Consider the following 13864-nt stretch of genomic DNA (forward strand, 5'->3'; position numbering starts at 1 on the left):
ATATAGTATATATGTATATATATATATTTTCATAGGATATGTTACTTCTATTCAACTGCAATATCACTACTTTGTTGTAAGACGTATGCAACGGAATTTCGTTTTGTATGCACCATGTGCAGACAAGATGACAATAAAGTTTGTCTAAGTCTAAGTCATGTCAGGTCAGCTGTCTGGAGAGAGAGAGAAGTCAGGACCTGCGGGCGGAGCACCACCGTGCCACCGCCGCCATGACGGAACTCAAAAGCAAACTCCATGAGGAGAAGCAGAAAGAGTTAGCCATTACCAGGGAGACATTACTGCGGCAGCATGAAATGGAGCTGATGAGAGTGATCAAAATCAAAGATGGAGAGATCCAGCGACTGAATGCCTTGGTCCTCAGCCTGAGGGACGGCTCCATGGACAAGGTGATCCGCTCTATCCGTGTCTGACTATCCGCACGCCACGTCGGGCTTCGATGCGGCCGCTACCGTATTGTGTAGCTTGTCCCCAGTAAGCGTCGCGGCGCTCCGTTGCGGTCTCAACGGCCCGGTGTGGCGCAATGTCTGCTCAGGTGAGGAGGGGGGGCGCTTTGCTGGCGGAGGTGGAGGAGACGCGGCGGTGTCGGGAGACCGAGCGGTGTCGCCTCCACCAGGAGCGCGGAAGAAGCCCTGGCAGCGGCCCAGCAGGCCTGGCAGTCCCGAGCGGCCGAGCTCCGATCGGCTCATCACCAGCATCGGGAGGAGCTGAGCCGAACCAAGAGAGACTGCGAGAGGGAGATCCGCCGACTGGTAGGACTGATCAGATGCGCGGTGCGTGGCTATGTTCCCAATTTCGTTGTATACCTGCAGTGCAATGACACCTAAGGCATTCTATTCTATTCTATTTCACAAGAAGAAAATGTCCGGTTGCTCGCTTCACTTTTGTCACAGCAAAGGTGTTCTAGTCGATTCAAGAAAAAAATTGGCCGGTTGCTCTCTTTGTTTTTGTCACAATTCTGGCAAATGAGTTTGCCCGCCTGCCTGAGCGCTCCCCGTTTGTACATCCAGACGGATGAGATCAAGCTGAAAGACAGAGCGGTTAGTGTTTTGGATGAAGCCCTGGGGCCGGCCACGTCCACCGCCTTCAGCTGCAGACTCAGGCTGCCGAGCAGCAGATCGCTGCCCTGAGGGATTCCCAAAGGGCGGGCCTAAACTACCCTGGAAGTGGGGTCAACGCCGCTACTAGCAATCCTCTTCATTGCGTAAGCCACCTCATCACACACTTGCAGTACGCATGACTTAGTTCGTTGCTGGAGGAAGGTAGCACAAAAACAGTTTTGAACTTTGAACGAGTGCTTGTGTGTGTGTGTTGCGGGGCGTTTTCAGTCTCAGGAGGATCGGGACACGCGACGGTTTCATCTGAAAATCGCTGAGCTCAGCGCAGTCATCAGGAAACTGGAGGATCGAAACGCCCTGCTTTCTGAAGAGCGCAATGAACTGGTAATTTATTGACGGCACGCTTGAAGGTTTGCGCTACGTTTGATGCGCGCCATCCAGCGAGGCACCCATTGCGCTTGCTTATTAGTTGAGCGGCGCAGCGAGTCGGTTGCCTGGTAGATGTCTTTTATTGGGAGCCAAAGCCACGATTCCGTTCAAACCGATGCAAAAGGAATGGATACGTTCTGGCCCGCGTGTTGTGCGTCTTTCACATCCCGCACTTCATGCTTGCAGCTCAAGCGACTGAGAGAAACAGAAAGCCAGTTTCTGCCACTCCTGTACAAAAACAAACGCCTGAGCAGGAAGAATGAAGAACTCTCGCTGGTGCTGTGTCGCCTTGAAAACAAAGTGCGCTTTGTCACCCAGGAGAACGAGGAGATGGCAAGCTTGGTAAGTCGACGCGGACAACGGCGGCGTGCCAACAGAGTCCACTGCATTTGTGTTCCACAGAGAAGGCCTAGTTCGCTCAATGACCTGGACCGCGGTTGCGGCCAGCAGGACGGTGAAATGGAGTTCCTTCAAGTTGTGGAGCAGCGGCACATCATCGACGACTTGTCCAAGGTCTTCAGGCAGGCGACTCGGTGCACGTACGGCAGCGCCGCGCTCGCTCGCTGTCGCCAGGAAACCTTTTCCGTCCAAAGCTTGGCCGGCGGCCGCCATCCAAAAAATTGGCCCCTTAAATTCCGACCTTTCAAGCAGGAGCATTGTGCGCACGCGTTTGAACACGCTTTAGACTTGTTTTGCCGTTTTCAGCAGCTCAAAGCTCCCGTTTTGTCAGCGCCTTTGCCACTCGCTGTGCGCTGAAAACGACGGACTTGCCCGGCTGCTCAGCCCGTCAACCATGAGCCGCGAGCGCGACGTCATTGTCCGTAGGCAGCTAGTGGCAAAATGCACCCTGTTAGAGTTGCGCTCGCTCCAACTTATTTTGCAAGAACCACACGGGAGACAAGTAAGTTCTTTTGGACACCTGCAGGTGGAGAGTCCATCCGTTGTACGAATGAAGTCTGACTCTCGGCTCCTGCACGAGCATTTTAATTAAGAGAAACAGGGTGGGTGTAAGAGTGGATTGAATAGAGGAAGCCCTTGACCTCTAGTCAAAACATAGCAAGGGGTGTTTTACGACTTTGTGTAGGAAGGGATAAGCGATAGGGATAAATAAGGGATAAATAATATTATTTATTACAGGTCGCAGTCAAAGTCAAAGCAACACAATGATACGATAAAGATAATCTGGAAAACCCTGACACACCCTGTAGTTGTCACTTTTGGAAAAGACGAGCGTCCCTCCAATCATCGCCGGTGACGTGTTTTTCAGGCTCTGGAGACAGGAGCTCATGTCAGAAATGTCATTGTGAGTCGCGTTTGTTTCTGCGCCGGAGCCGTTCGTTCCCTTTGCATCCAAAGAATCTCAAAGGCGGATTATTTGTGTCGACAGGAGAGAGATTTGCTGCTACGATACCGACGTCGAGAATCTCTGAGGAGGAACAAAGCGTGAGGTCCTGCAAGGTGAGTCTGTTTGTTTGCGGCTGCTTGGTGTTGCGCAAGATGAAATGGCCTTTTTCTCGCTATCGTTCCTCTCGTCGATTCATCGTGAGGTGTCGCTTCAGTTTGTTCAGAGAGATGTTTGCTTCCGCGCCCGCAGGTCATCGAAACATTTTACGGCTACGACGAAGACGTGTTGGTGGACTCGGACGGATCGTCCTTGTCTTTTCACACCGACAGAACCCCCGACACGGAACCCGAAGAGGTAGCCCGCCATTTCTGCCAGCGTATTGACACCAAACATTCCTCTTCAGCCTGGAATCGGACTCGTCTTTGCGTCGCGGGTGCTTTGTCGCCGGTCTGACTGATTCTGGTACTAGTGCTGTGTTGCATTGGTGTGTGCATGAAGAGGCGGAGCTTCGCTACCGCCAGCTGACGCAAGAATATCAAGCGCTGCAACGAGCCTACGCTCTGCTAGCCCAGACCAGCGAAAGGGGACTACGACGCCGAGAAGGAGATCAAGGTGGCGCCCCTTCCCGCAACCCCCGGCCGGGTCGCAGCCTCCCCGTTCTCACCCAGCCTCGGGTGTTCTCTGGTCTGAAAGGAGGAGGAGGAGCCTCCCTCCTCCTCCTTTCAGACCAGAGAAAAGCTGATGGTAGAAATGGGTCACTATCAAAGCAGAGTAGCAGATCTGGAGTCAGCGCTGAAGCAACAAGGACAGGTAAGCTCATCAATGAGCACACCTTTTTCTCAGACAAAATAGCTACATTCTTCAGTCACTCATCCGTCTGGCATTACTGGACCAACCACCCCCCCCCCCCCCCCCCCGAACGTGGCTGGGAAAATGCGGAGAAAAGCAAATGTCATTTTCCAGTCAACCAAAGAATTTGTGGATGAAAATGACACAACATTCCAAAGCTGTCCACGCGTTTGTCTCTTCTAGAATGTCAAGTGGGTGGAGGAGAAGCAGCTGCTGCGTCAGAGCAATCAGCAGTTGGCCGAAAAGGTGACGGAAAGAAAGGCGCTGGGCGGAGTCGCTTGGCGTCACACCTGTCGGGAAGCCCCGCAGATGAGGTCTGACTGTCTTTTCAGGTCAGGCGGATGGAGGCGGAAGAAGCGCGTCTGAAAGAGCACATCCAGGATATCCGAGACCAAAACGAACTGCTTGAGTTCCGCATCCTGGAGCTGGAGGTGGGAAGACTCGCACAAGCGTGTTGAGGCCAGAGATGTGACGGACGGACGGACGGACGGACGGACGGATGCATGCCTCTGCCTTTCAGGAGAGGGAGTGGCGCTCCCCCGTCTTGAAGTTTCTGCAAGTCCGTTTCCCAGACGGCCTCAGCCCTTTGCAGATCTACTGCGAGGCCGAGGGCGTGAGCGTACGTAAGGCGTCCCTCGCAACCCTAACCTTAACCCGAGGTCCCAGAACACCTTACATTGCTCCTTGCGCCTTTCCCCCGGACATCGTCATCAGTGATCTGATGAAGAAGCTGGACATCCTGGGCTATAACGCCGTAAGTGTATGTCGAACTCCTTATGTTCGCACTCCACGAGACTCGGCGGCTCAAATGTGACTTTTGGAAGGCTTTGCGCTGAAAGAAGCTTGTTGACGCTGTGCCTTTGGGCTCTTGCAGAATCTCACCAACGAGGAGCAGGTGGTCGTGATTCACGCCAGGACCCTTCTCACCCTAGCCGAGAAGGTAACGCGCACGTCCACGCACGCTCTCGCATTCTGCTTATGTGACAGCAGCCTTTCCTCAGTGGTTAGAATACATCAAAGTGACCAAGTCAGCACTTCAACAGAAGATGTTGGACATTGAAAGTGAGAAGGTAGACAGACACGCGACATCAGCCAAGGGGAACTCCGGCAATGTGCCCCAACAATTCTGACCTTGAGCTGTGCTAGGATATGTTCTGCAAGCAGAAGGGCTACCTGGATGAAGAGTTGGACTTCAGGAAGTGTTCCATGGACCAGGCTCATAAGGTAAGCCGCCCTCAAATCTCCCGCCGGACCACTGATGGACGAGGATTGCGGCCCAGAGGATCCTGGAGCTGGAGGCCATGTTGTACGAGGCGCTACCGCAGCGGGACTGCCCCGCCACGGACGGCGAAAAAGCCAGCCACGCTGGCGTGAATGACGTGCTGACGGCGGATCAGAGAGAAGAGCTTAGGAGCGCCGTGGACCAATGGAAGCGAGCCCTGATGTGCGAGTTGAGGGAGCGCGACGCTTGCATCCTCCAAGAGAGAATGGATCTGCTGCACAGCGCGCAACAGGTAAGGGCCCAAAGCCAGCCCGGCACTTACTTGCACGCTTACTGGCTTTTGAATGCCACTTTCCATTTGTCCGTCCTAGAGGAACAAAGAGCTGAAAGAATTCATCGAAGCTCAGAAGAGACAAATCAAACAATTGGAGGAGAAGTTTCTGTTTCTCTTTCTATTCTTCTCCTTGGCCTTCATTCTGTGGCCCTAACACCAGCTGGTGAGTGAGCTCCAGCGGCACCGCAGTCGACACCTCCGATACACTGCCAGCCGGTCTCAGACGTTGGCAGACGCTCCGATGCCAACGTATACCCCCCGCCACGGTGACAGAGGCACCGCGTCACACCGGCGCTCATCCAATCAGAAGGCAGGAAAAGCAAATTCACATGCAGGGCACTTTTGAACCAGAAGAGAGCGCCACAAAAAACGGTTGTTGCCCCAAACGCGCACTAAAAAGGGTCAGAATAACAAGAGTCCCACTGGCCAGCCGGGGCCACCCGTCCAGCTGTTTCTTCAGGGGGGAAAAAAATTGGAGTCACCGGTGAGTACATTTTGCATTTAGCTCTGCTTTTCTGCTTCTGTCTTCAAGTGTGTGGCATCCTGCGATCAAAGAGTCAGCCAACCCCAAAGCGGTTGACCTCAACGTCCCACCACCATGCCTACCAGAGCAGGTGACGTGATGCTTTGGACATCCTTCCGTCTCAGATGCCCAAAAGTACTCTTTGCCACATCTGCGGCAATACGGTGTCTTTTCAAAGGTGCAAATAAATCCAGCGTGGGCGGAACACGCACGTCTTCGGTTTTTCCCGCTTTGTTTGTGTGACAGCTGTTGTGAAAATTTTATACAAATAAAGTTGTATAGTACAGGTTTGGCCAAGCCGCAACTCCCGAACCGCATGCGGCTCTTTTATGTTCATATCAACATTTGTGTGTGTGTGTGTGGTGTGTGTGGGGGGGGGGGGGGGGTTGTGCGTGTTGGCTTCACTTGAGTTCAATTTGGTATTTTGGTCAAAAGCGCATGTGGTGAAATTCCACAAAGTAGGATGGGCAAACACATTTCTTTAAACTATGAGTGTCAATTGGGCTCTCGAAATGGCAGGGAAAAGATGCACAGCAAAACAAAAATACGTAGATGAACACAGGACGTTTTAATCAGAGTGGGAAAGTTTCTATTTTTTGTTGAACGTGATGGCAAACCATTCTGCCTGATATGTCAGACCTCAGCGCATTTCAAAGATTCAAATCTTCAGCGCCATGCACTTCAGCTCACTCCATGCTAACGTTGATCAGGCGTCGAACCCGCATCATCATGCTTAAGAGGTGGCCATGCTAACCAGTGCGCCATTATGTCAACGCATAATAACTAAGTCTACTGGTCAAAACAGCGGTTACTATATGACGTCGCTACGTCGTGGTCACGTGACGCAGACAAGACGTCAATGGACGTGGGCAGAGTTAACTTGTTTAAAAGGGAGTAGGCAGAAGAAATATTTAATTTATTTAAATCTATTTTGAGTGCACACCATTATGCCAATGCATAACAACTGTAAATCTACTAAACAAAACAGCGGTTGCTATATGACATCTGCCACGTCGTGGTCACGTGACATACGTGACGTCGATGGGCGTAACTTTCGCCGGAATTCAAATCCGCGGGGAGAGTTAACTTGTTTAAAAGAGAGTGGGCAGAAGAATTATTTAATTTATTTAAATCTATTTGGTGTGTGCGCCATTATGTCAATGCATAACAACTGTAAGTCTACTAAACAAAACAGCGGTTGCTATTTGACGTCTGCCACGTCGTGGTCACGTGACGCGGACGTGACGTCGACGCCTACTTTACATCCCACCGATCACAGGACTCCTCGGCTGCATAACCGTGCCCCCTTCCCAACCAATCGGATTTGCTATACGCGAAAACGACGCCAATGGAAAGAGCTTCCGCCCAAATTTAAATCCGTGGGCGTGGCTCGCAGCAGGAAGTAGGAAAATGGCGGCGATGTTGACAAAGACACAGCGGATGGTAACATACGACTAACAAGAGAAATATTTTTATTTTCTGCTTGCAACTGGACCGTCCAGAGCGTACACGGTAAGTACAACTCATCGTTTTTAAAAAGAAGTACTTTTGTTGCCCTGAAAAGCGAGTGAGCGTGGCGTTTGTGGGGGACGTCGAATTTCGACGATTCTTTCTGGTCAACGGTTGTAAATGATTGTGTTGATTAAAAAAGAAAACTTGATGTAACTCTACTTTTAACTGCCGTTTCAGATAGATTTGGAATTGCATCACATCCAATTTTGCCTAGAGCGTACACGGTAAGTAACACTCGTTGTGTTTAAGGAGATTTACGTTTGTAATAGCAGAAGTGTAGCCGCGTTGCGTTGTACGTGTGAATGTTGGTCCGGGCGAAATGTTAATGTTTAATTTCATTCCTTTAGGTTCCACGGTGTTTGTTGGCTGCAAGTTTTCCACTGCAAGAAGAGGCTCATATCATTGACCAGGAGCGAGCTACAATGGTGAGTAGCCATAACATTTATGTTAAACACTTCCTATTTCATGTCTAACAGTACTTGATTTAACAAATAACCATAAATAAATACAGTGTGGGCACTGAAGTTAACATATGTGATTATACTGCCTAATCTGTCACCGAGTAGATTGTTGCAAAGTAATATAAGATCCAAAGTTGTAATTCAGAATAGTTTTCAAAAGAAGGCCATTAGAATTATATACAAGTCTGATTACCCCAAACAAGCTATTAATTAAATCACAAATTCTTCAATTCAAAGATTTGGTAGATTATCAGACAAATAATGTCTAACAGTAATTGATTTAACACATCACGATAAGTAGATTGAGTGTGGGCACTCTCAAGTTAACATATGTGATTATACTGCCTAATCTGTTACAGAGTATGTTGTTGCCAAGTAATGTAGAATAGATCCAAAGTAGTAATCCAGAATAGTTTTGAAGAGGCCATTAGAATGATAAACAAATCTGATTACCTTGAACATAATAACAAGCTAAGTGTTTAATATGTCCTATGAAGTCAAAATTGGGCACCATCATGTGGTGAAATTTGGAATTGCATCACATCCAATTTTGCCTGGGAACAAACAGATTACATAAATCTTAGTTTTGAATAAGCCACTCCTTCTCAAACAAGTAAACTCTGCCCATTTTGCGCAGTAGATGTTCTGTTAATATCTAGTATTTATACAAAGTCATAATTTAAATTGCTTTCAACCTTCATTCATCGGTTCAACCAACATTACTCGCTCTTCTTACCAACTTGTATTGATTTAACTAAGCGTTTAATACTTCCTATCAGGTCTCAAATCGAGATTTGGCAAAATACAATTTCAGCAAATCCAATTTTGCCAGGGAACAAAAATAGATTAAATAAACTAAATAAGTCCTCTTCCCATTAAATAAATCAGAAAAGTCTGTCTTGTAACCAGTCCTCTTCAAACAAGTAAAGTCTGCCCATTTTGTGCCGTAGATTTTGTGTCTATGCCTAGTATTTAAACAAAATCATAATTTAAACGACTTCTTTCCTTCATTCACTTTGGAAATTTGGAATTGCAGCAAATCGAATTTTGGCAGGGAACAAAAATAGATCAATTAAACTAAATAAGTCTTCTTCCCATTAAATAAATTAAAAAAGTCTGTCTTGTAACCAGTCCTTTTCAAACAAGTAAAGTCTGCCCATTTTGTGCCGTCGATTTTGTGTTAATGCCTAGTATTTATACAAAATCATAATTTAAAGGACTTCATTCCTTCATTCACTTTGGAAATTTGGAATTGCAGCACATCAAATTTTGCCTGGGAAGAAAAGTAGATTAAATAAATTTAATAAGTCTTACTACTTCCCATTAAATAAATTAAATACGTCTTACTTGTTCCCACTCCTTTTCAAAACAGTAGTTTAAAACGAGGGCCCTTCACTCAATCTTTAACCTCAACCCCGCACGTTGTGTTGTATCTGTGAATGTTGGTTGTGGCCAAATGATAGTTTTCTTTCATTCGTTTAGGTTCCAAGAAAACTTGATGTAACTCTACTTTTAACTGCCGTTTCAGATAAGCGGGTATTACGTCGCAGTCAAATGCCGCGGATATGACGTAATTGCCCGAACCTCCGCCAAAATTCAAATCTGTTGGCGCGATGGCCGTGAGCCACTGAGCAGCGACGATTATCAACAGAAATATCTTTATTTTCTGCTTGCAACTGGACCGTCTAGAGCGTACACGGTAAGTAACACTCATTGTGTTTAAGGAGATTTACGTTTGTAATAGCAGAAGTGTAGCCGCGTTGCGTTGTACGTGTGAAAATTGGTCGAGGCGAAATGTTAATGTTTAATTTCATTCCTTTAGGTTCCACGGTGTTTGTTGGCTGCAAGTTTTCCACTGCAAGAAGAGGCTCGTATCATTGACCAGGAGCGAGCTACAATGGTGAGTAGCCATAACATTTATGTTAAACACTTCCTATTTCATGTCTAACAGTACTTGATTTAACAAATAACCATAAATAAATACAGTGTGGGCACTGAAGTTAACATATGTGATTATACTGCCTAATCTGTCACGGAGTAGATTGTTGCAAAGTAATATAAGATCCAAAGTTGTAATTCAGAATAGTTTTCAAAAGAAGGCCATTAGAATTATATACAAGTCTGATTACCCTTAACATAACAACAAGCTATTAATTAAATCACAAATTCTTCAATTCAAAGATTTGGTAGATTATCAGACAAATAATGTCTAACAGTAATTGATTTAACACATCACGATAAGTAGATTGAGTGTGGGCACTCTCAAGTTAACAGATATGATTATACTGCCTAATCTGTTACAGAGTATGTTGTTGCCAAGTAATGTAGAATAGATCCAAAGTAGTAATCCAGAATAGTTTTGAAGAGGCCATTAGAATAATAAACAAATCTGATTACCTTGAACATAATAACAAGCTAAGTGTTTAATATGTCCTATGAAGTCAAAATTGGGCACCATCATGTGGTGAAATTTGGAATTGCATCACATCCAATTTTGCCTGGGAACAAACAGATTAAATAAATCTTAGTTTTGAATAAGCCACTCCTTCTCAAACAAGTAAACTCTGCCCATTTCGCGCAGTAGATGTTCTGTTAATATCTAGTATTTATACAAAGTCATAATTTAAATTGCTTTCAACCTTCATTCATCGGTTCAACCAACATTACTCGCTCTTATTACCAACTTGTATTGATTTAACTAAGCGTTTAATACTTCCTATCAGGTCTCAAGGCAAGATTTGGCAAAATACAATTTCAGCAAATCCAATTTTGCCAGGGAACAAAAATAGATTAAATAAACGAAATAAGTCTTCTTCCCATTAAATAAATCAGAAAAGTCTGTCTTGTAACCAGTCCTCTTCAAACAAGTAAAGTCTGCCCATTTTGTGCCGTAGATTTTGTGTCTATGCCTAGTATTTAAACAAAATCATAATTTAAACGACTTCTTTCCTTCATTCACTTTGGAAATTTGGAATTGCAGCAAATCGAATTTTGCCAGGGAACAAAAATAGATCAATTAAACTAAATAAGTCTTCTTCCCATTAAATAAATTAAAAAAGTCTGTCTTGTAACCAGTCCTTTTCAAACAAGTAAAGTCTGCCCATTTTGTGCCGTCGATTTTGTGTTAATGCCTAGTATTTATACAAAATCATAATTTAAAGGACTTCATTCCTTCATTCACTTTGGAAATTTGGAATTGCAGCACATCAAATTTTGCCTGGGAAGAAAAGTAGATTAAATAAATTTAATAAGTCTTACTACTTCCCATTAAATAAATTAAATACGTCTTACTTGTTCCCACTCCTTTACAAAAAAGTAGTTTAAAACGAGGTCCCTTCACTCAACCTTTAACCCTATTTATTCACCTTCTAGGCTAAGTGTTAAAGGCTAAGTGTTAAAGGCTAAGTGTTAAAGGCTAAGTGTTAGAGGCTAAGTGCCAGAGGCTAGGCGCCAGAGGCGAGTTTTTGTGGGCTGAAGTTTTAGTGGGGTTAGTGTGAATACAATCCAAAAGAATACAACAGAATACAATACAATAGAATATAATACATAGATTAAATTCAATAGCTCTTACTACTTCCCATTAAATAAATTAAATACGTCTTACTTGTTCCCAATCCTTTTCAAAAAAGTAGTTTAAAACGAGGGCCCTTCACTCAACCTTTAACCTCAACCCCGCACGTCACATTGTGTTGTATCTGTGAATGTTGGTTGTGGCCAAATGATAGTTTTCTTTCATTCGTTTAGGTTCCACGGTGTTTGTTGGCTATGTTTTCCACTGTCAGAAGGATGAAAATACAAAGTACAACGCTTGGACGTGGGCGAAGACATCACCGGTGAGTCCTTCCTTCCTATTTATTTACCTTCTAGATGCTAGAGGCTAAGTGTTAGAGGCTAAGTGTTAGAGGCTAAGTGTTAAACACAATACGAACAACACAACGATACTGCACTGAACAACACGATACCGCACTGAGAAACACGATACCGCACTGAACAACACGATACCGCACTGAACAACACCATGCCGCACTGAACACCATGCCACACTGAACAACACCATCCCGCACTGAACAACACCATGCCGCACTAAACAACACCATGCCGCACTGAACAACACCATGCCTCACTGAACGACACCATGCCGCACTGAAAGACACCATGCCGCACTGAACGACACCATGCCGCACTGAAAGACACCATCCCGCACTGAACACCATGCCGCACTGAACAACACCATCCTGCACTGAACAACACCATCCCGCACTGAACAACACCATGCCGCACTGAACAACATTATGCCGCACTGAACATTATGCCGCACTGAACAACACCATGCCGCACTGAACAACACCATGCCGCACTGAACAACATTATGCCGCACTGAACAACACCATGCCGCACTGAACAACACCATGCCGCACTGAACAACACCATGCCGCACTGAACAACATTATGCCGCACTGAACAACACCATGCCGCACTGAACAACACCATCCTGCACTGAACAACACCATTCCGCATTGAACACCATGCCGCACTGAACAACACCATCCCGCACTGAACAACACCATCCCGCACTGAACAACACCATGCCGCACTGAACAACATTATAACGCACTGAACAACACCATCCCGCACTGAACAACACCATGCCGCACTAAACAACATTATGCCGCACTGAACAACATTATGCCGAAATGAACAACACCATGCCGCACTGAACAACACCATGCCGCACTGAACAACACCATCCTGCACTGAACAACACCATCCCGCACTGAACAACACCATGCCGCACTGAACAACACCATGCCGCACTGAACAACACCATGCCGCAATGAACAACACCATCCCGCACTGAACAACATTATGCCGCACTGAACAACATTATGCCGCACTGAACAACACCATGCCGCACTGAACAACACCATGCCGCACTGAACAACACCATCCTGCACTGAACAACACCATCCCGCACTGAACAACACCATGCCGCACTGAACAACATTATGGCGCACTGAACAACATTATGCCGCATTGAACAACACCATGCCGCACTGAACAACACCATGCCGCACTGAACAACACCATGCCGCAATGAACAACACCATCCCGCACTGAACAACACCATGCCGCACTGAGCAACACCATGCCGCACTGAACAACACCATCCTGCACTGAACAACACCATGCCGCACTGAACAACACCATTCCGCACTGAACAACACCATGCCGCACTGAACAACATTACGCTGCACTGAACAACACCATGCCGCACTGAACAACACCATGCCGCACTGAACAACACCATGCCGCATTGAACAACACCATGCCGCATTGAACAACACCATGCCGCACTGAACAACACCATCCTGCACTGAACAACACCATGCCGCATTGAACAACACCATCCTGCACTGAACAACACCATCCCGCACTGAACAACACCATCCCGCATTGAACAACACCATCCTGCACTGAACAACACCATGCCGCACTGAACAACACCATGCCGCACTGAACAACACCATTCCGCACTGAACAACACCATGCCGCACTGAACAACACCATCCTGCACTGAACAACACCATCCCGCACTGAACAACACCATGCCGCATTGAACAACACCATCCTGCACTGAACAACACCATCCTGCACTGAACAACACCATGCCGCACTGAACAACACCATGCCGCACTGAACAACACCATGCCGCACTGAACAACACCATGCCGCACTGAACAACATTATGCCGCACTGAACAACATTATGTCGCACTGAACAACACCATGCCGCACTGAACAACACCATGCCGCACTGAACAACATTATGCCGCACTGAAAAACACCATGCCGCACTGAACAACACCATCCCGCACTGAACAACACCATGCCGCATTGAACAACACCATGCCGCACTGAACAACACCATGCTGCACTGAACAACATTATGCTGCACTGAACAACACGATCCTGCATTGAACAACACCATGCCGCACTGAACAACACCATCCTGCACTGAACAACACCATCCTGCACTGAACAACACCACCCCGCACTGAACAACACGATCCCGCATTGAACACCATCCCGCACTGAACAACACCATGCCGCACT

General features: G+C 46.7%; 1 protein-coding gene and 1 long non-coding RNA gene across 2 annotated transcripts; both read left to right on the forward strand.

The window, feature by feature from the left end:
* The first annotated feature begins 1094 nt into the window (after positions 1-1094).
* LOC148377563 (uncharacterized) lies at positions 1095-2345 on the forward strand. The gene is made up of 3 exons (XM_088368180.1): positions 1095-1222; positions 1347-1460; positions 1692-2345. The coding sequence occupies exon 3, from the start codon at positions 1836-1838 to the stop codon at positions 2259-2261; it is 426 nt and encodes a 141-aa protein (XP_088224306.1). The 5' UTR covers positions 1095-1222; positions 1347-1460; positions 1692-1835; the 3' UTR covers positions 2262-2345.
* A 6954-nt stretch (positions 2346-9299) lies between these two features.
* LOC148377564 (uncharacterized) lies at positions 9300-11640 on the forward strand. Its single transcript, XR_015856625.1, has 3 exons — positions 9300-9450; positions 9574-9651; positions 11496-11640. It is a non-coding gene; the product is annotated as an uncharacterized LOC148377564 (long non-coding RNA).
* The last annotated feature ends 2224 nt before the right edge of the window (positions 11641-13864 follow it).

This window comes from Syngnathus floridae, unplaced genomic scaffold (assembly GCF_059516105.1).
Source record: "Syngnathus floridae isolate MCC-2025c unplaced genomic scaffold, RoL_Sflo_1.0 HiC_scaffold_126, whole genome shotgun sequence".
Taxonomy (NCBI): domain Eukaryota; kingdom Metazoa; phylum Chordata; class Actinopteri; order Syngnathiformes; family Syngnathidae; genus Syngnathus; species Syngnathus floridae.

Coding starts and splice junctions, on each gene's coding strand:
- LOC148377563 (XM_088368180.1), top strand. CDS start 1,836: ATGGCAAGCTTGGTAAGTCGACGCGGACAACGGCGGCGTGCCAACAGA.